This window comes from Tinamus guttatus, unplaced genomic scaffold, assembly GCF_059628265.1.
Source record: "Tinamus guttatus ecotype Peru unplaced genomic scaffold, ASM5962826v1 Tinamus_guttatus_pri_ptg001125l, whole genome shotgun sequence".
NCBI lineage: Eukaryota > Metazoa > Chordata > Aves > Tinamiformes > Tinamidae > Tinamus > Tinamus guttatus.
The window spans coordinates 1-20,394 of NW_028289659.1; the positions used below are offsets into that span (position 1 = coordinate 1).

The 20,394-nt window shown below is 60.3% G+C and overlaps 1 protein-coding gene across 1 annotated transcript; it reads left to right on the top strand.

The window, feature by feature from the left end:
- Positions 1-541: 541 nt before the first annotated feature.
- On the top strand, positions 542-20,394 carry LOC148590741 (eukaryotic initiation factor 4A-I-like; the record flags this gene model as incomplete). Its single annotated transcript, XM_088538641.1, is given in 12 exon segments — positions 542-577; positions 698-757; positions 1,000-1,065; positions 1,312-1,451; positions 4,883-5,051; positions 10,637-10,746; positions 16,030-16,173; positions 18,025-18,162; positions 18,492-18,581; positions 19,350-19,429; positions 20,243-20,267; positions 20,269-20,394. Coding segments are annotated over 12 exon segments (1,178 nt in total), but the record flags the coding sequence as incomplete, so codon positions are not given.

Below are 20,394 nucleotides of genomic sequence, written 5' to 3' on the forward strand. Positions count from 1 at the left end.
GGTTTTATGGGTTTCATAGGGGCTGTCACCTATACGTGTTCCATAGGTATCAGGTGTACGTATAGGTTCTATATGGTCCTATAGGGTCCTATACGTGATTGCGCAGGCGCAGTCGGGCACCGGCAAGACGGCCACGTTCACCCCCTCCACGTGTCCCCTATGGGCTCTATAGGCTCCATAGGCACCGTAGGTCTCTTACACATAGTCTATAGGTTCCTATACGTTTCTATACGTCCCTATAGGGTACGACGTGATCGCGCAGGCGCGGTCGGGCACTGGCAGGACGGCCACGTTTGCTCCCTCTGTCCCCTATGGGCTCTATGGGCTCCATAGACACCGTGCGTCCCCTATACATGCTCCATAGGTTCCTATACGTTTCTATATGTCCCTATAGGGTACGACGTGATCGCGCAGGCGCAGTTGGGCACCAGCAAGACGGCCACGTTCACCCCCTCCACGTGTCCTCTATGGGGTCCATAGACACCATGAGTATCTTAGACGTGTTCTGTAGGTTTCTATATGTCCCTATACGTTCCTATAGGGTACGACGTGATCGCGCAGGCGCAGTCGCGCACCGGCAAGACGGCCACGTTCACCCCCTCCACGTGTCCCCTATGGGCTCTATGGGCTCCATAGACACTGTGCGTCCCCTATACATGCTCCATAGGTTCCTATACGTTTCTATACGTTCCTATAGGGTACGACGTGATCACGCAGGCGCAGTCGGGCACCGGCAAGACGGCCACGTTCACCCACTGCCCGTGTCCCCTATGGGCTCTATGGGCTCCATAGACACCGTGTGTCCCCTATACGTGCTCCATACGTTTCTATACGTTCCTATAGGGTAGGACGTGATCGCGCAGGCGCAGTCGGGCACCGGCAAGACGGCCACGTTCACCATCTCCACATATCCCCTATGGGCTCTATGGGCTCCATAGGCACCGTAGGTCTCTTACACATAGTCTATAGGTTCCTATACGTTTCTATACGTCCCTATAGGGTACGACGTGATCGCGCAGGCGCAGTCGGGCACCGGCAAGACGGCCACGTTCACCCCCTCCACGTGTCCTCTATGGGCTCTATGGGCTCCATAGACACCGTGTGTCCCCTATACGTGCTCCATAGGTTCCTATACGTTTCTATACGTTCCTATAGGGTACGACGTGATCGCGCAGGCGCAGTCGGGCACCGGCAAGACGGCCACGTTCACCCCCTCCATGTGTCCCCTATGGGCTCTATGGGCTCCATAGGCACCGTAGGTCTCTTACACATAGTCTATAGGTTCTTATACGTTTCTATACGTTCCTATAGGGTACGACGTGATCGCGCAGGCGCAGTCGGGCACCGGCAAGACCGCCACCTTCGCCATCTCCATCCTGCAGCAGGTCGAGCTGGACCTCAAGGCCACGCAGGCCCTGGTGCTGGCGCCCACGCGCGAGCTCGCCCAGCAGGTACCTATAGCGCGGGGCGGGGGGGGGATCTATAGGGGGATCTATAGGGCCCCCCCCCCCGCCGCCTGGGCAGGGGGGCGCCCCCCGGTGGCGCCCCGCCCGAATCCGGCGGGGGGGAGAGCGACGGTCCCGGCTCATCCCGGCGCCCGCGGCCGTGCCGGCGCCGCTTCATGCCCGGGGCACAGGGGCCCTATAGGGGCTATAGGGGCCCTTTGGGGGCTATAGGGGTCCTTTGGGGGGTATAGGGGCCCTTTGGGGGCTATAGGGGTCCTTTGGGGGCTGTAGGGGCTATAGGGAAGAGATAGGGGATGTTTGGGGGGTATAGGGGCTTTTTGGGGTATGTAGAGGGGCTGTAGGGGGCCCTTTGGGGGCTATACGGGTCCTTTGGGAGCTATAGGGGCCCTTTGGGGGGGTATAGGGGCTATAGGGGCCCTTTGGGGGCTATGGGGGCTGCGTGGGTGCTATAGGGGCCCTTTGGGGGGCTATAGGGGCTATAGGGGCTCTTTGGGGGCTATAGGGGCCCTTTGGGGGGTATAGGGGCCCTTTGGGGGCTATGGGGTGTGTGGGGGCTATAGGGGCCCTTTGGGGGCTATAGGGGCCCTTTGGGGGGTATAGGGGCTATAGGGGCCCTTTGGGGGCTATGGGGGCTGCGTGGGGGCTATAGGGGCCCTTTGGGGGCTATAGGGGCTCTTTGGGGGGGCTATAGGGGCTATAGGGGCCCTTTGGGGGCTATGGGGGCTGCGTGGGGGCTATAGGGGCCCTTTGGGGGCTATAGGGAAGAGATAGGGGCTCTTTGGGGGCTATAGGGAAGAGATACAGGATGTTTAGGGGATATAGGGGCTGATTGGGGGATATAGAGGGGCTGTAGGGGCTACATGGGGACTATAGGGGCTGTTTGGGGGGTATAGGGAAGAGATAGGGGGTGTTTAGGGGGTATAGGGTCTTTTTGGAGCATGTAGAGGGGCTGTAGAGGCCCTTTGGGGTCTATAGGGGCCCTTTGGGGGCTCTTTGGGGTCTATAGGGGCCCTTTGGGGGCTATAGGGGCTATAGGGGCCCTTTGGGGGGGGTATAGAAAAGAGATAGGGGATGTTTGGGAGGTATAGGGGCTTTTTGGGGCATGTAGAGGGGCTGTAGGGGCTCTTTGGGGGCCCTTTGGGGGCTATAGGGGCCCTTTGGGGGCTATAGGGGCCCTTTGGGGGCTATAGGGGCTCTTTGGGGGCTATAGGGAAGAGATAGGGGCCCTTTGGGGGCTATAGGGGTTATAGGGGCTCTTTGGGGGGTATAGGGAAGAGATAGGGACCCTTTGGGGGCTATAGGGGCCCTTTGGGGGGGTATAGGGAAGAGATAGGGGCCCTTTGGGGGCTATAGGGGCCTTTTGGGGACTATAGGGGCTCTTTGGAGGCTATAGGGAAGAGATAGGGGCCCTTTGGGGGCTATAGGGGCTCTTTGGGGGCTGTAGGGACTATAGGGGCCTTTTGGGGGGTATAGGGGCTTTTGGGGGGCTATAGGGAAGAGATATGGGATGTTTGGAGGGTATAGGAGCTTTTGGGGGCTCTATAGGGGCTATAGGGCCTCTTTGGGGGCCCTTTGGGGGCTATAGGGGCCCTTTGGGGGGTATAGGGGCTTTTTGGGGGCTATAGGGAAGAGATATGGGATGTTTGGAGGGTATAGGAGCTTTTGGGGGCTCTATAGGGGCTATAGGGGTCCTTTGGGGGCTATGGGAGTTCTTTGTGGGGTATAGGGAAGAGATATGGGATGTTTGGGGGCTATAGGGGCTTTTTGGGGCATATGGAGGGGCTGTAGGGGCTACATGGGGTGTTTCGGGGCAGTTTAGGGCCATTTTGGGATGGCTTGGGCTGGTTTTGGCATGTTTTGGGGCCGTTTAGGTGTATTTTGGGGTATTTTGGAGTGTTTTGGGGCTGTTTTGGGGCATTTCAGAGCCATTTGGGTGTATTTCGGGCCGTTTTGGTGTGTGTTGGGGCCGTTTTGGGGCCTTTCAGAGGCATTTGGGTGTATTTTGGGCCATTCTGGGGTGTTTTGGGGGCGCTATGGGGCCATTTGGGACCGTTTGGGTGTATTTTGAGGCCATTTTGGGGCCGTTTTGGGGCGCTTTGGGGCTGTTTGGGTGTATTTTGGGCTGGTTTTGGGGTGTTTTGGGCCGTTTCAGAGGCATTTCGGTGTATTTTGGGGCCGTTTTGGGCCGTTTCAGACCGTTTTGTGTTGTTTTGGGCCGTTTCGGAGCCATTTGGGTGTATTTTGGGCCGTTTTGGAGCCGTTTTGGGCCGTTTCAGAGCCATTTGGGTGTATTTTGGGGCTGTTTTGGGCCGTTTCGGACCGTTTTGGGACGTTTTGGGCCGTTTCGGAGCGATTTGGGTGTATTTTGGGCCGTTTTGGGCCGTTTCAGAGCCATTTGGGTGTATCTTGGCCCGTTTTGGGGCGTTTCGGGGCCGTTTCGGAGCCATTTGGGTATATTTTGAGCTATTCTGGGGCGTTTCGGAGCCATTTGGGTGTATTTTGGGCCATTCTGGGGTGTTTCGGAGCGATTTGGGTGTATTTTGGACCCTTTTGGGCCGTTTCGGCGCCGTTTCGGCCCGTTTCGGCCCAGCTCCCTGTGGACTCCCCCCTGCAGATCCAGAAGGTGGTCATGGCCCTCGGGGACTACATGGGCGCCTCGTGTCACGCTGCATCGGGGGCACCAACGTGCGCGTTTGGGGGCGCTTTGGGGCCGTTTGGGTGGATTTGGGGCCGTTCCGGCGCCGTTTTGGGCCGTTCCGGGACCGTTCTGGGGCCGTTTCGGGCTGTTCCAGGGCTGTTTTGGGGCGTTCCGGTGCCGTTTTGGGCCGTTCTGGGCCGTTCCGGGGCCGTTTTGGGCCGTTCTGAGCCGTTCTGGGGCTGTTTCGGGCCATTCCGGGACCGTTTTGGGCCGTTTTGGGGCGTTCCGGGGCCGTTTCAGGCCGTTCTGGGTCGTTTTGGGGCCATTTTGGGCCGTTCCGGGGCCATTTTGGGGTGTTCGGTGCCGTTTCGGGCCGTTCCAGGACCGTTTCGGGCCGTTCCGGGACCATTTTGGGCCGTTTTGGGGCCATTTTGGGCTGTTTTGGGGCCATTTTGGGGCATTCCGGGGCCGTTTTGGGCCGTTTCAGGGACGTTTTGGGGCCATTTTGGGTCGTTCCGGGGCTGTTTTGGGCCGTTTTGGGGCCATTTTGGGGTGTTCCGGGGCCATTCCGCTCCCATTCCGGGCCGTTTCGGGGCCGTTTTGGGGCGTTTTGGGGCCGTTTGGGTGTATTTTGGGGTGCTTTGGGGCCGTTTGGGTGTATTTTGGGCTGTTTTGGGCCGTTCTGGGGCCGTTTGGGTGTATTTTGGGCCGTTTTGGGCCGTTTTTGGGGCCGTTTCGGCCCGTTTCGGCCCAGCTCCCTGTGGACTCCCCCCTGCAGATCCAGAAGGTGGTCATGGCCCTCGGGGACTACATGGGCGCCTCGTGTCACGCCTGCATCGGGGGCACCAACGTGCGCGCCGAGGTGCAGAAGCTGCAGATGGAGGCTCCCCACATCATCGTGGGCACCCCGGGCCGCGTCTTCGACATGCTCAACCGCCGCTACCTCTGTGAGTGTCCCCTGGTGTCCCCAAGTGCCACCCAATGTCCCCAAGTGCCACCACGCGGCACTCGGGGCCCTCGTTGCTTCACATTTGGCCCCACATGTCACCACAAGGCCCCTCGTTGGCCCCTTCGTGTCCCCACACGGTCCCTCGTGTCACCAGGAGGCTCCTCATTGGTCCCCATGTGTCCCCTCATGTCCTTATGTGTCCCTAGGGGCCCCTCGTTGTCCCTTCTTGTCACTTTGTGTCACCAGGAGGCCCCTCATTGGTCCCTTTGTGGGGACACAAAGTCCCTTGTGTCATTAGGGGACCCTCATTGGTCCCTTTGTGTCCCCACGTGGTCCCTCGTGTCACCAGGAGGCCCCTCATTGATCTCCTCATGTCCCCTCATGTCCTCATATGTCACTAGGGGCCCCTCGTTGGCCCCTTTGTGTCCCCACCAAGTCCCTCGTGTCATTAGGGGTCCCTCATTGGTCCCCTCGTGTCCCCACGTGGTCCCTCATGTCCCCAGGAGGCCCCTCATTGGTCCCTTTGTGTCCCCCACACGGTCCCTCATGTCACCAGAAGGCCCCTCGTCGTCCCCTCATGTCCCCACACGGTCCCTTGTGTCACCAGGAGGCCCCTCATTGGTCCCTTCATGTCCCCACAAAGTCCCTTGTGTCATTAGGGGACCCTCATTGGCCCCTCGTGTCTCCGCATGGTCCCTCGTGTCCCCACGTGGTCCCTCATGTCACCAGGAGGCCCCTCATTGGTCCCCTCGTGTCCTTATGTGTCACCAGGGGCCACCCAGTGTCCCCATGTGTCCCCAGGAGGCCCCTCGTTGGCCCCTTCGTGTCCCCACAAAGTCCCTTGTGTCATTAGGGGGTCCTCATTGGTCCCCATGTGTCCCCACCTGTCCTCACGTGTAACTGGGGGCCCCTCGTTGTCCCCTCATGTCCCCACACGGTCCCTCATGTCACCAGGAGGCCCCTCATTGGTCCCTTTGTGTCCCCACCAAGTCTCTCGTGTCCCCTCATGTCCCCTCGTGTCACCAGGAGGCCCCTCATTGGTCCCCATGTGTCCCCACACGGTCCCTTGTGTCATTAGGGTCTCTTGTGTCCCCATATGGTCCCTCATGTCACCAGGTGGCTCCTCATTAGTCCCCATGTGTCCCCTCATGTCCTCATGTGTCACTAGGGGCCCCTTGTTGTCCCCTCATGTCCCCTTGTGTCACCAGGAGGCCCCTCATTGGTCCCTTGTGTCCCCACACGGTCCCTTGTGTCATTAGGGTCTCTTGTGTCCCCATATGGTCCCTCATGTCACCAGGTGGCTCCTCATTAGTCCCCATGTGTCCCCTCATGTCCTCATGTGTCACTAGGGGCCCCTTGTTGTCCCCTCATGTCCCCTTGTGTCACCAGGAGGCCCCTCATTGGTCCCTTCGTGTCCCCACAAAGTCCCTCGTGTCATTAGGGGTCCCTCATTGGTGCCCTCATGTCCCCACACGGTCCCTTGTGTCCCCATATGGTCCCTCATGTCACCAGGAGGTCCCTCATTGGTCCCCTCATGTCCCTACATGTCACTAGGGGCCTGTCATTGTCCCCTCATGTCCCCCCACGGTCCCTCGTGTCACTAGGAGGTCCCTTGTGTCCCCCTCGTGTCACTGGGTGGCCCTTTCCTTGTCCCCATTGTGTCCCCTCGTGTCACTGGGTGGCCCTTTCCTTGTCCCCATTGCCCCATTGTGTCCCCATTGTGTCCCCATTGTGTCCCCATGTCCCCAAGCTGTTCCGGGGTGGCCCCAGGGGGTCCCCAGTTGTCCCCTGCGTCCCCATTGGCCGCTCGGTGATGACCCGTGCGTGTCACCTGACCTCCCCGCGTCCCCATTGGCCGCTCGGTGATGACCCATGCGTGTCACATGACCCCCCCTGCGTCCCCATTGGCCGCTCGGTGATGACCCATGCGTGTCACGTGACCTCCCCGCGTCCCCATTGGCCGCTCGGTGATGACCCATGCGTGTCACATGACCTCCCCGTGTCCCCATTGGCCGCTCGGTGATGACCCATGCGTGTCACATGACCCCCCGGGGCCACCGGGGTCCCCGCGTCCTGCTGGGGCCACCGGGGCCACCGCGACGGGGCTGATCACGACGCAGAGCCTGAGAGCGGCCCCAAAAACGGGGAAAACGGCCCCAAAAATCCGGGAAACGGCCCCGAAAACCAGCTCGGACAGCCCCAAAACCTGGGAAACGACCCCAGAATGAGCTCGGTGCCCCAAAAACCTGTGAAACTGCCCCAAAACCAGTTCGGATACCCGAAAAACCCAGGAAACAGCCCCAAAACCAGGGAAAACGGCCCCAAAGCCAGCTCAGGCAGCTCCAAAACCTGGGAAATGGCCCCAAAAAGGCAGGAAATGGCCCCAAAACCAGCTCAGGCAGCTCCAAAGCCTGGGAAATGGCCCCAAAACCAGGTCGGAGAGCCCCAAAACCGGGGAAATGGCCCCAAAACCAGCTGAGACACCCCAAAGCTCTGGGAAAGGACCCAAAAACCCAGGAAATGGCACCAAAACCACCTCGGACACCCCAAAAACCCAGGAAACGGCCCCGAAACAGCAGGGAATGGCTGCAGAAGCAGCTCAGCACCAAAAACCCCGGAAACAGCCCCAAAATTCTGGAAATGGCCCCAAAATCCCCTCCAACACGCCAAAACCCCATAAACGGCTGCAAAAACAGCTTGGACACCCCCAAAATACCCAGAAAAGGCCCCAAAATCAGCTTGGACACCCAGAACGACCGGAAATCAGCCCAAAATCCCCTCAGACACCCCAAAATGTTGGAAATGGCCCCAAAACCCTGGAAATTGCCCCAGATGCCCCCGAAAGCCCCAGAAATCCCCCCCAAATACCCTAAAACCCCCAAATGCCCCCAAACCCCTTCAATTCCCCCCAAAACCTCCCTTGGGGGCTTCACTAATTAACCCCCATCTCATTAATTACCCCCCTCACTAATTACCCCCTCACACACACTAATTACCCCCCCTCCACCCCCAAGTTCATCAAGACGTTGGTGTTGGATGAAGCCTCCCCAAACCCTCCTTCACCATCCAAAACTCCCCAAAATCCCCTCAATTCCCCCCAAAACCTTCCTTGGGGAGTTCACTAATTAACCCCCATCTCACCAATTACCCCCCCCCATTGCTAATTACCCCCCCAGCCCCCAAGTTCATCAAGACGTTGGTGTTCGATGAAGCCTCCCCAAACCCTCCTTCACCATCCAAAACACCCCAAATCCCCTCAATTCCCCCCAAAATGCCCTCAATTCCCCCCAAAACCCTCCTCGGGCACCTCCCTAATTACCCCCCTCACTAATTACCCCCTCCGCTTGCTAATTACCCCCCCAGCCCCCAAGTTCATCAAGACGTTGGTGTTGGATGAAGCCTCCCCAAACCCTCCTTCACCATCCAAAAAACACCCAAAATCCCCTCAATTCCCCCCAAAACCTCCCTTGGGGAGTTCACTAATTAACCCCCATCTCACCAATTACCCCCCCCATCGCTAATTACCCCCCCTCCGCCCCCAAGTTCATCAAGACGTTGGTGTTGGATGAAGCCTCCCCAAACCCTCCTTCACCATCCAAAAAACACCCAAAATCCCCTCAATTCCCCCCAAAATCCCCTTAAAACCCCCCCAAAACCCTCCTCAGGCACCTCCCTAATTACTCCCCTCACTAATTATCCCCCCCGTCGCTAATTACCCCCGCAGCCCCCAAGTTCATCAAGATGTTGGTGTTGGATGAAGCCTCCCCAAACCCTCCTTCACCATCCAAAAAACACCCAAAATCCCCTCAATTCCCCCCAAAATCCTCCTCGGGCACCTCCCTAATTACCCCCCTCACTAATTACCCCCTCCGCTTGCTAATTACCCCCCCAGCCCCCAAGTTCATCAAGACGTTGGTGTTCGATGAAGCCTCCCCAAACCCTCCTTCACCATCCAAAACAGCCAAAATCCCCTCAATTCCCCCCAAATCCTCTCAATTCCCCCCAAAACCTCCCTTGGGGGCTTCACTAATTAACCCCCATCTCACTAATTACCCCCCCATCGCTAATTACCCCCCCAGCCCCCAAGTTCATCAAGACGTTGGTGTTGGATGAAGCCTCCCCAAACCCTCCACCATCCAAAAACCGCCCCAAAACCCCCTCAAAACCCCCCAAAATCCCCTCAATTCCCCCCAAACCCCCCTCCCTAATTCCCCCCCTCGCTCGTTAACCCCCCCGTCGCTAATTACCCCCCCAGCCCCCAAGTTCATCAAGATGTTGATGTTCGATGAAGCCTCCCCAAACCCTCCTTCACCATCCAAAACACCCAAAATCCCCTCAATTCCCCCCAAAATCCCCTCAATTCCCCCCAAAACCTCCCTTGGGGGCTTCACTAATTAACCCCCATCTCACTAATTACCCCCCCGTCGCTAATTACCCCCCCAGCCCCCAAGTTCATCAAGATGTTGATGTTCGATGAAGCCTCCCCAAACCCTCCTTCACCATCCAAAACACCCAAAATCCCCTCAATTCCCCCCAAAACCTCCCTTGGGGGCTTCACTAATTACCCCCCTGCTCACTAATTACCCCCCACTCACTAATTACCCCCCCACACACACTAATTACCCCCCAAGCCCCCAAGTTCATCAAGATGTTGATGTTCGATGAAGCCTCCCCAAACCCTCCTTCACCATCCAAAACACCCAAAATCCCCTCAATTCCCCCCAAAATCCCCTCAATTCCCCCCAAAACCTCCCTTGGGGGCTTCACTAATTAACCCCCATCTCACCAATTACCCCCCCCATCGCTAATTACCCCCCCAGCCCCCAAGTTCATCAAGACGTTGGTGTTGGATGAAGCCTCCCCAAACCCTCCTTCACCATCCAAAAACTGCCCCAAAACCCCCCAAAATCCCCTCAAAACCCCCCAAAATCCCCTCAATTCCCCCCAAAGCCCCCTCCGTAATTCCCCCCCTCGCTCATTAACCCCCCCCGTCGCTAATTACCCCCCCAGCCCCCAAGTTCATCAAGATGTTGATGTTCGATGAAGCCTCCCCAAACCCTCCTTCACCATCCAAAAAACCCCCCAAAATCCCCTCAATTCCCCCCAAAATCCCCTCAATTCCCCCCAAAACCTCCCTTGGGGACTTCACTAATTAACCCCCATCTCACCAATTACCCCCCTCACTAATTACCCCCCACACACACTAATTACCCCCCCTCCACCCCCAAGTTCATCAAGACGTTGGTGTTGGATGAAGCCTCCCCAAACCCTCCTTCACCATCCAAAAAACCCCCCAAAATCCCCTCAATTCCCCCCAAAACCTTCCTTGGGGAATTCACTAATTAGCCCCCATCTCACTAATTACCCCCCCCTTTTTGCTAATTACCCCCCCAGCCCCCAAGTTCATCAAGATGTTGGTGTTGGATGAAGCCTCCCCAAACCCTCCTTCACCATCCAAAAACCGCCCCAAAACCCCCCAAAATCCCCTCAAAACCCCCCAAAATCCCCTCAATTCCCCCCAAACCCCCCTCCCTAATTCCCCCCCTCGCTCATTAACCCCCCCGTCGCTAATTACCCCCCCAGCCCCCAAGTTCATCAAGATGTTCGTGCTGGACGAGGCCGACGAGATGCTGAGCAGGGGCTTCAAGGACCAGATCTACGACATCTTCCAGAAGCTGAGCGGGAACACGCAGGTTGGGGACACATGGGGACACGATGGGGACACTGGGGACACTGGGGGGACACGGGGGGGGACACACGGGGACATCTGCGCCGCTTCGGGGCGTCGTTTTGGGGCGTTTCGGGCGCTTTTTGGAGCCTTTTGGGGCGCTTTTTGGAGCCTTTCAGGGCGCTTTTTGGAGCCTTTTGGGAGCTCTAAGGGGCCTTGGGCTGTTTCAGGGGGTCCCAGGGGCCCTTTGGGGGGGGTCTGGGGTAATTTGGGGGGATTTGGGGTAATTTTGGGGGGTCTGGGGTAATTTTGAGGGGTTTGGGGTCATTTTGGGGGGTTTAGAGTCATTTAGGGGGTCCGGGGTCATTTAGGGGGTCCTGGGACCTTTTTGGGGACCTTTTGAGCCATTTTGGGGTCATTTGGGGGATTCTTGGACCCTTTTGGGGGCTTGGGGGTAATTTTGGGGGCTTTGGGGTCATTTAGGGGGTCCTGGGACCTTTTTTAGGGACTTGGGGTCATTTTCGGGGTCCTGGGACCCTTTTGGGGGGCTCTAAGGGGCCCTGGGCTGTTTCAGGGGGTCCCAGGGGCCCTTTGGGGGGTTTGGGGTAATTTAGGGGGTCCTGGGGTCATTTTGGGGGTCCTGGGGTCATTTTGGGGCATTTGGGGGTCATTTAGGGAGTCCTGGGACATTTTGAGGCCTTTTGGGGGGTTCTGGGGCCCTTTTGGGGAGTTCAGCGGTCATTTAGGGGGTCCTGGGACCTTTTTGGGGGGCTTGGGGTCATTTTGGGGGTTCTGGGGCCCTTTTGGGGGCTTGGGGGTAATTTTGGGGGGTCTGGGGTCATTTTGGGGGTTTGGGGTCATTTAGGGGGGTCCTGGGACCCTTTTTGGGGAGTTTGGGGTCATTTTGGGTGTCCTGGGGGCCGTTTTGGGGGAATTTGGGGGGTCCTGAGGGTCATTTTGGGGGTCCTGGGACCCTTTTGGGGGGCTCTAAGGGGCCCCGGGCCGTTTCAGTTGGTCCCAGGGGCCCTTTGGGGGGTTTGGGGTAATTTAGGGGGTCCTGGGGTAATTTGGGGGGTTTTGGGGTCATTTAGGGGGTCCTGGGGTCATTTTGGGGGATTTGGGGGTCATTTAGGGGGTCCTGGGGTCTTTTTGGGGGGCTTGGGGTCATTTTGGGGGTTCTGGGACCCTTTGGGGGGGTTGGGCGTCATTTGGGGGGATTTGGGGGTCATTTTGGGGGTCCTGGGGGCCATTTTGGGGGAATTTGGGGGGTCCTGAGGGTCATTTAGGGGGTCCTGGGACCCTTTTGGGGGGTTTGGGGGTCCTGGGGGCCATTTTGGAGGGATTTGGGGTCATTTTGGGGGTCTGGGGTAATTTGGGAGGTCTTGGGGGCCCTTTTGGGGGGTTCAGGTTCATTTTAGGGGTCCTGGGGGCTGTTTTGGGGGCATTTGGGGTCTTTTAGAGAGTCTGGGGTAATTTGGGGGGTCCTGGGGGCCCTTTTGGGGGGTCTAGGGTAATTTTGGGGTGTTTGGGGTCTTTTGGGAAGTCCTGGGGGCCGTTTTGGGGGCACAAAGTGGGTTTTTGGGGGGTCTTGGAAGCATGGGGGCAATTTTGGGGCCTCGGGGCCTTTTTGGGGTTTTCGGAGGGGCATTTTGGGGTTTTTAGGGCAATTTGGAGGGTCGGGGGGTCACACAGTAATTGGGGGGCTCTTGGGCTGTTTTGGCGCTCTTGGGGGCAGGTTGGGGCCCATTTTGGGGCCGTTCTGGGTTTTTTGGTGATTCTCGAGGCCCTTTTGTTCTCGTGGGTCCCCAGGGCCGTTTTGGGGCCGTTTTGGGCCGTTTTGGGGCCGTTTTGGGGCTGTTTGGGCTCTCCCAGTTCCTCTGGGCCCATTCTGGGGCCGTTTTGAGCCATTTTGGGGCTATTTTGGGGGTATTTAGGGCGGTTTGGGCTCTCCCGCTCCCTCTGGGTGCGTTTTGGGGCTGCTTTGGGCCGTTTTGGGGCCATTGTGCTCCGTTTTGGGGCCATTTTGGCCTGTTTTGGGCCCCTCCTGCTCCATCTGGGTGTGTTTTGGGGCCGTTTCGCTCCATTTTGGGCTGCTTTGGGGCTCTCCCGCTCCCTCCAGGCGTGTTTTGAGGCCATTTGGGCCATTTTGGGGTCGTTTTGCTCCATTTCAGGGCCGTTTGGGGTCGTTTGGGGCTGTTTTGGGGCTCTCCCACTCCCTCCGGGCGCGTTTTGGGGCGTTTTGGGGCCGTTCCGCTCCGTTTTGGGGCCGTTCCGCTCCGTTTTGGGGCCGTTCTGCTCCATTTTGGGGTCGTTTGGGGCTGTTTTGGGGCTCTCCCGCTCCCTCCGGGCGCGTTTTGGGGCGTTTTGGGGCCGTTCTGCTCCATTTTGGGGTCATTTTGGGCTGTTTTGGGGCTCTCCCGCTCCCTCCGGGCGCATTTTGGGGCGTTTTGGGGCCGTTCTGCTCCATTTTGGGGCCGTTTGGGGCTGTTTGGGGGCTCTCCTGCTCCCTCCGGGCGCGTTCCGCTCCGTTTTGGGGCCGTTCCGCTCCATTTTGGGGCCGTTCCGCTCCGTTTTGGGGCTGTTCCGCTCCGTTTTGGGGTCATTTTGGGCTGTTTTGGGGCTCTCCCGCTCCCTCCGGGTGCGTTTTGGGGCGTTTTGGGGCCGTTCCGCTCCGTTTTGGGGCCGTTCTGCTCCGTTTTGGGGTCGTTTGGGGCTGTTTTGGGGCTCTCCCGCTCCCTCCGGGCGCATTTTGGGGCGTTTTGGGGCCGTTCCGCTCCGTTTTGGGGCCGTTCTGCTCCGTTTTGGGGCCGGTCCGCTCCGTTTCGGGCTCCCCGGCTCCCTTCCTGCTCCCTTCCAGGTGCCCCCCGGGCCGCTCCAGGTGCCTCTGGATCCCTTTGGGTCCCAGGTCCCTCTGGGTCAGTCCTGGGGGGTCCCCGGTCCCCTCGGGGTCCCCGGGTGGCGTCCGGGTCCCCCCCGTGTCCCTTTTGGGGCCATTTCAGGTCGTTCCGGGCTCCGTTTTGAGGCCAGTTCTGGGTTTTTTGGGTCCCTTCCGTGTCCCACGGGGTCCCGGGTCCCTCTGGGTGGCTCCTGGGTCCTTTCGAGATTTTTGGGGTTACTTTTGGGGCTCTTTTAGGTCCTTTTGGCCCAATTTGGGGTGTCTTCTAGGTCCCGGGGGTCCCAGGTCCCTCTCGGTCCCTTTTTGGGTCCCTTTGGGTCCCCTCCAGGGGGTTCTGGGTCCCTCTTGGTCCTTCCTAGCTCTTTCTGGCTCCATTTTGGGTCATTCTTGGTGCTTTTTAGGCCCATTTGCCTCATTTTCGGCCCTGGTTCTGGGTCCCTCTTGTCCCCATTTTGGGTCCCCACAGGTTCTAGGTCCCATTTTGGGTCCCTTTGATTCAGTTTCAGGTCCCTCTTGTCCCCATTTTGGGTCCCTCCAGGTTCTAGGTCCCATTTTGGGTCCCTCTTGCCCCAATTTTGGGTCCCCTCCAGGTCCCAGGTCCAATTTTGGGTCCCTTTGCTGCGGTTTTGGGTCCCCCCAGGTCCCATGTCCCATTTTGGGTCCCTTTTGTCCCCATTTTGGGTCCTTCCAGGTCCCATTTTGGGTCCCTTTGACTCAGTTTTGGGTGCCTTTGGGTCCCCCCAGGTCCCATTTTGGGTCCCTTTGCTGCGGTTTTGGGTCCCCCCAGGTCCCAGGTCCCATTTTGGGTCCCTCTTGTCCCCATTTTGGGTCCCCACCAGGTTCCAGGTCCATTTTGGGTCCCTTTGACTCAGTTTTGGGTGCGTTTGGGTCCCCCCAGGTCCCATTTTGGGTCCCTTTTGTCCCCATTTTGGGTCCCTCCAGGTCCTGTTTTGGGTCCCTTTGGTGCAGTTTTGGGTCCCCCCAGGTCCCGTTTTGGGTCCCTTTGCTGCAGTTTTGGGCCCCAGGGTCCCAGGTACCATTTTGGGTCCCTTTGACTCAGTTTTGGGTGCCTTTGGGTCCCCCTAGGTCCCATTTTGGGTCCCTTTTGTCCCCATTTTGGGTCCCCCCAGGTCCCGTTTTGGGTCCCTTTGCTGCGGTTTTGGGTCCCCCCAGGTCCCAGGTCCCATTTTGGGTCCCTCTTGTCCCCATTCTGGGTCCCTTTGATGCAGTTTTGGGTCCCTCCTGTCCCCATTTTGGGTCCCCCCCAAGTTCCAGGTCCCATTTTGGGTCCCTCTTGTCCCCATTTTGGGTCCCCACCAGGTTCTAGGTCCCATTTTGGGTCCCTTTGACTCAGTTTTGGGTGCCTTTGGGTCCCCCTAGGTCCCGTTTTGGGTCCCTTTGGTGCAGTTTTGGGTCCCCCCAGGTCCCGTTTTGGGTCCCTTTGCTGCAGTTTTGGGTCCCCCAGGGTCCCAGGTCCCATTTTGGGTCCCTTTGACTCAGTTTTGGGTGCCTTTGGGTCCCCCTAGGTCCCATTTTGGGTCCCTTTGGTGCAGTTTTGGGTCCCCCCAGGTCCCATTTTAGGTCCCTTTGACTCAGTTTTGGGTCCCTCTGGGTCCCTTCAGGTTCCAGGTCCCATTTTGGGTCCCTCTTGCTCTTGTCCCCATTTTGGGTCCCTTTGCTGCAGTTTTGGGTCCCCCCAGGTTCCAGGTCCCATTTTAGGTCCCTTTTGTCCCCATTTTGGGTCCCCACCAGGTTCCAGGTCCCATTTTGGGTCCTCCTGTCCCCATTTTGGGTCCCACCAGGTTCTAGGTCCCATTTTGGGTCCCTTTGACTCAGTTTTGGGTCCCCGCCAGGTTCCAGGTCCCATTTTGGGTCCCTTTTGTCCCCATTTTGGGTCCCCCCAGGTCCCATTTTGGGTCCCTTTGCTGCAGTTTTGGGTCCCGCCAAGTTTCAGGTCCCGTTTTGGGTCCCTTTTGTCCCCATTTTGGGTCCCACCAGGTTCTAGGTCCCATTTTGGGTCCCTTTGACTCAGTTTTGGGTGCGTTTGGGTCCCCCAGGTCCCGTTTTGGGTCCCTTTGCTGCAGTTTTGGGTCCCCCAGGGTCCAGGTCCCATTTTGGGTCCCTTTGACTCAGTTTTGGGTGCGTTTGGGTCCCCCTAGGTCCCGTTTTGGGTCCCTTTGCTGCGGTTTCGGGTCCCCCCAGGTCCCATTTTGGGTCCCTTTTGTCCCATTTTGGGGTCCCTCCAGGTCCCGTTTTGGGTCCCTTTGGTGCAGTTTTGGGTCCCCCCAGGTCCCGTTTTGGGTCCCTTTGGTGCAGTTTTGGGTCCCCCCAGGTCCCGTTTTGGGCCCCTTTGCTGCGGTTTCGGGTCCCTCGGCCGCGGTGGTGGCCCCGCGGTGACGTCCCCGTCCCCAGGTCGTGCTGTTGTCGGCCACGATGCCCCTGGACGTCCTGGAGGTCACCAAGAAGTTCATGCGGGAGCCGATCCGCATCCTGGTCAAGAAGGAGGAGCTGACGCTCGAGGGCATCCGGCAGTTCTACATCAACGTGGAGCGCGAGGTACAGCCGCACGGCTACAGCCACACGGGGCTACAGTCAGGCAGCTACAGCCGCATGGGGCTACGGCTGCATGGCTACGGCCGCACGGGGCTACAGTCAGGCAGCTACAGCGCGCGGGCTACAGCCGCACGGCTACGGCCGCACGGGGCTACAGTCAGGCAGCTACAGCCGCATGGGGCTACGGCTGCATGGCTACAGCCACATGGGGCTACAGCCAGGCGGCTACAGCCAGGCAGCTATGGCCGCGCGGGGCTACAGCCGCACGGCTACAGCCGCACGGGGCTACAGCCGCACGGCTACAGCCACATGGGGCTACAGCCAGGCAGCTACAGCCGCACGGGGCTACAGCCAGGTGACTACAGCCGCACGGGGCTACAGCCACACGGGGCTACAGTCGCGCAGCTACGTCCACATGGCTACAGCCGCATGGGGCTACAGCCAGGCAGCTACAGCCGCGTGGGTCTACAGCCGCACGGCTATGGCCACATGGCTGCAGCCTCACGGGGCTACAGCCGCATGGGGCCACAGCCAGGTGGCTACAGCCGCGCGGGGCTACAGCTGCACAGGGCTCTGGCCACACAGCTACAGTCGTATGGGGCTACAGCCGCATGGGGCTGCGGCCACACAGCTACAGTTGTATGGGGCTACAGTCACACAGGGCTACAGCCGTGCAGCTACAGCCGCATGGGGCTATGGCTGCACAGGGCTCTGGCCACACAGCTACAGTCGTATGGGGCTACAGTCATATGGGGCTACAGCCACGCAGCTATGGCCACACGGCTACGGCCACATGGGGCTACAGCCGCACGGTTACAGCTGCACAGGGCTGCGGCCGCACAGGGCTACAGTCGTATGGGGCTACAGCCGCACAGCTACAGCTGCGTGGGGCTACAGCTGCACAGGGCTACAGCTGCACAGCTACGGCTGTATGGGGCTACGGCCATGTGGGGCTACAGCCACACGAGGCTACAGCTGCACAGCTACAGCCATATGGGGCTACAGCCGCACGGGGCTGCAGCCGTACAGCTGTGGTCACATGGGGCTATAGCTGTCTGGCTGTGGCTGTGTGGGGCTACAGCCAGTTGGGGCTACAGCTATGCGGGCTACAGTTAGGCCAGGCTACAGCCACAGAGGGCTACGGCTGCCCCAGGGCTACAGCCGCCCGGCTACAGCCGCCCGGCTACAGCCGCCCACCTGGGCCTTGGATTTGCGGGACGCCCCGTGGCCCCCCCGCAGTGTCCCCAGGCAGAGCGAGGGTTGTGTCCCCTCCCCCCCCGAACCATGGGCCACCCCCGGTGCCGTGGGGCCGGCCCCTGAGCGGGGGGGACAGGCGGAACCGGCCGGGTGACACCGCCCGGTGTTGTCAGGCGAACACCGGGTGACGCCATTTGTGTCTTAGAGGTTGCGGTGATGGGAGGAGTAGCTCGAGGTGACTCCAGGTGACAGGGGGTGGCTCTAGGTGACACCAGGTGGTAGCGGTTGATACTGGGGGTGACTCCAGGTAGCAACAGGCGGCGCAGGCGGGTGACTCCAGGTGACACCGGATCATCCCGGGTGACACAGGCAGGTGCTTGTGGTGACCGGGGTGACAACGGGTGATACCGGTTGACATAGCGGGTGCCTCTGGGTGACAAGGGGCGACTCCAGGTAACTACAGGGACAGGTGGGTGACACCGGGTGACAACAGGTGACACGGGTGATGCAGGGGGGCGACACCGGGTGACAACAGGTGACAACAGGTGACACCGGGTGACACGGTGGGAGATGCCAGATGATGCAGCAGCCGCCTCCGTGTGACGGGGCGGCCGCGGGCGCTGTTGCTGACGCCGCCGCCGCCTGTTGCTATGACAGGAGTGGAAGCTGGACACCCTGTGCGACCTGTACGAGACGCTGACCATCACCCAGGCCGTCATCTTCATCAACACCCGCCGCAAGGTCGACTGGCTCACGGAGAAGATGCACGCGCGGGACTTCACCGTGTCGGCCATGGTGCGCAGGACACCGCGACACCCGGACACGGGGGTTCCGTGACACCCGGACGCGGGGGTTCCGTGACACCCGGACACCGGGGGTTCCGCGACACCCGGACACCGGGGGTTCCGTGACACCCGGACACGGGGGTTCCGTGACACCCGGACACGGGGGTCCCGCGACACCCGGACACGGGGGTTCCGTGACACCCGGACACCGGGGGTTCCGCGACACCCGGACACGGGGGTTCCGCAACACCCGGACGCCGGGGGTTCCGTGACACACCGGACACCGGGACCCCCGGCCGCTCCTGACAGCCCCCCCCCCCCCCGTGTCCCCTTTCCCAGCACGGTGACATGGATCAGAAGGAGCGTGACGTCATCATGCGGGAATTCCGCTCCGGCTCCAGCCGCGTCCTCATCACCACCGACCTGCTGGTGAGACCACGGGAAGGGCCCCGGCGTCCGGGAAGGGCCCAGGCGTCCGGGAAAGGGCCCAGGCGTCCGGGAAGGGCCCCGGCGTCCGGGAAGGGGCCCAGGCGTCCGGGAAGGGCCCCGGCGTCCGGGAAGGGGCCCAGGCGTCCGGGAAGGGCCCAGGAGTCCGGGAAGGGGCCCAGGCGTCCGGGAGGGGCCCCGGCGTCCCGGGCGGGCCCCAAGGAGGATCCCTCTCCGCCCAGCCCCCTGCTGGGCCGGATTGTAGCTCCTTGGAAGAGCAGGGGGGGCGACGGGGCCGTGTTGGGGGGGGGGGGGTGACACTACAACCCCCCCCCTGTGACCCCCTGTCTGCCAACAACCCCCCCATGTCCCAATGTCCCTCCATGTCCCTCCGTGTCCCCAATGTCCCCCCAACCCCTCCATGTCCTCAATATCCCCAATGTCTCCCCATGTCCCCAATGTCCCCTCCATGTCCCCCCCAATGTCCCCTCCATGTCCCCAATGTCCCCCCTGACCCCCCGTGTCCCCAATGTCCCTCCATGTCCCCAATGTCCCCCCGTGTCCCTAATGTTCCCCCTGACCCCCCTAATGTCCCCCTGTGTCCCCATGTGTCCCCCAATGTCCCCCCTGACCTCCCTGTGTCCCCAATGTCCCCCCCCGTGTCCCCCAATGTCCCCCCTGTCCCCAATGTCCCCCCATCTGCCAACACCCCCCCCCATGTCCTCCCTGATCCCCCCATGTCCCCTAATGTCCCCCCGTGTCCCCCCCCAGGCCCGGGGTATCGACGTGCAGCAGGTTTCCCTGGTCATCAACTACGACCTGCCCACGAACCGGGAGAACTACATCCACCGGTACGGGAATGGGAACGGGAATGGGGACGGGAATGGGAATGGGGACGGGAATGGGGATGGGGATGGGAATGGGGACGGGAATGGGAGCGGGAATGGGAATGGGAATGGGAACGGAATGGGGATGGGAGCAGGAACGGGGACGGGGACGGGAATGGGAATGAGGGGGGACGGGAACGGGAATGGGAATGGGAGCGGGGACGGGAATGGGAATGGGAACGGGAATGGGAACGGGAATGGGGATGGGAACGGGAATGGGAATGGGATGGGAATGGGAATGGGGACGGGGACGGGAACAGGGACAGGAACGGGAATGGGAATGGGAACGGAATGGGGACGGGACGGGAATGGGGATGGGAACGGGAATGGGGATGGGAACGGGAACGGGAATGGGAATGGGGACGGGGACGGGACCCCATCGTCCGGGAATGGGAATGGGGGGCCCTGGTGTCCGGGAACGGGAATGGAGGGCCCCAGCATCTGGGAACAGGGGGGGTATCTGGCAGTGAGAATGGGGGGGTCCTGGTGTCTGGGAATGGGAATGGGGGGCCCAGGCGTCCGGGAGGGGCCGATCCAGGTGTCCAGGTGGGATCCAGCTGTTTTTGGGGTGCGAAGGGGGCCCAGGAGAGGAAGAAAAGGGGGCCCAGGCGTCCGGGAAGGGGCCCAGGCGTCCGGGAAAGGGCCCAGGCGTCCGGGAAGGGGCCCAGGAACCCGGGAAGGGGCCCAGGCGTCCGGGGAAGGGCCCAGGCGTCCGGAAGGGCCCAGGCGTCCGGGAAAGGGCCCAGGCGTCCGAGTGACCCCCGTCCTTCCCGCCAGGATCGGTCGCGGCGGCCGCTTCGGCCCGCAAGGGCGTCGCCATCAACATGGTGACGGAGGAGGACAAGCGGACGCTGCGCGACATCGAGACCTTCTACAACACGTCCATCGAGGAGATGCCGCTCAACGTGGCCGACCTCATCTGAGCGCCG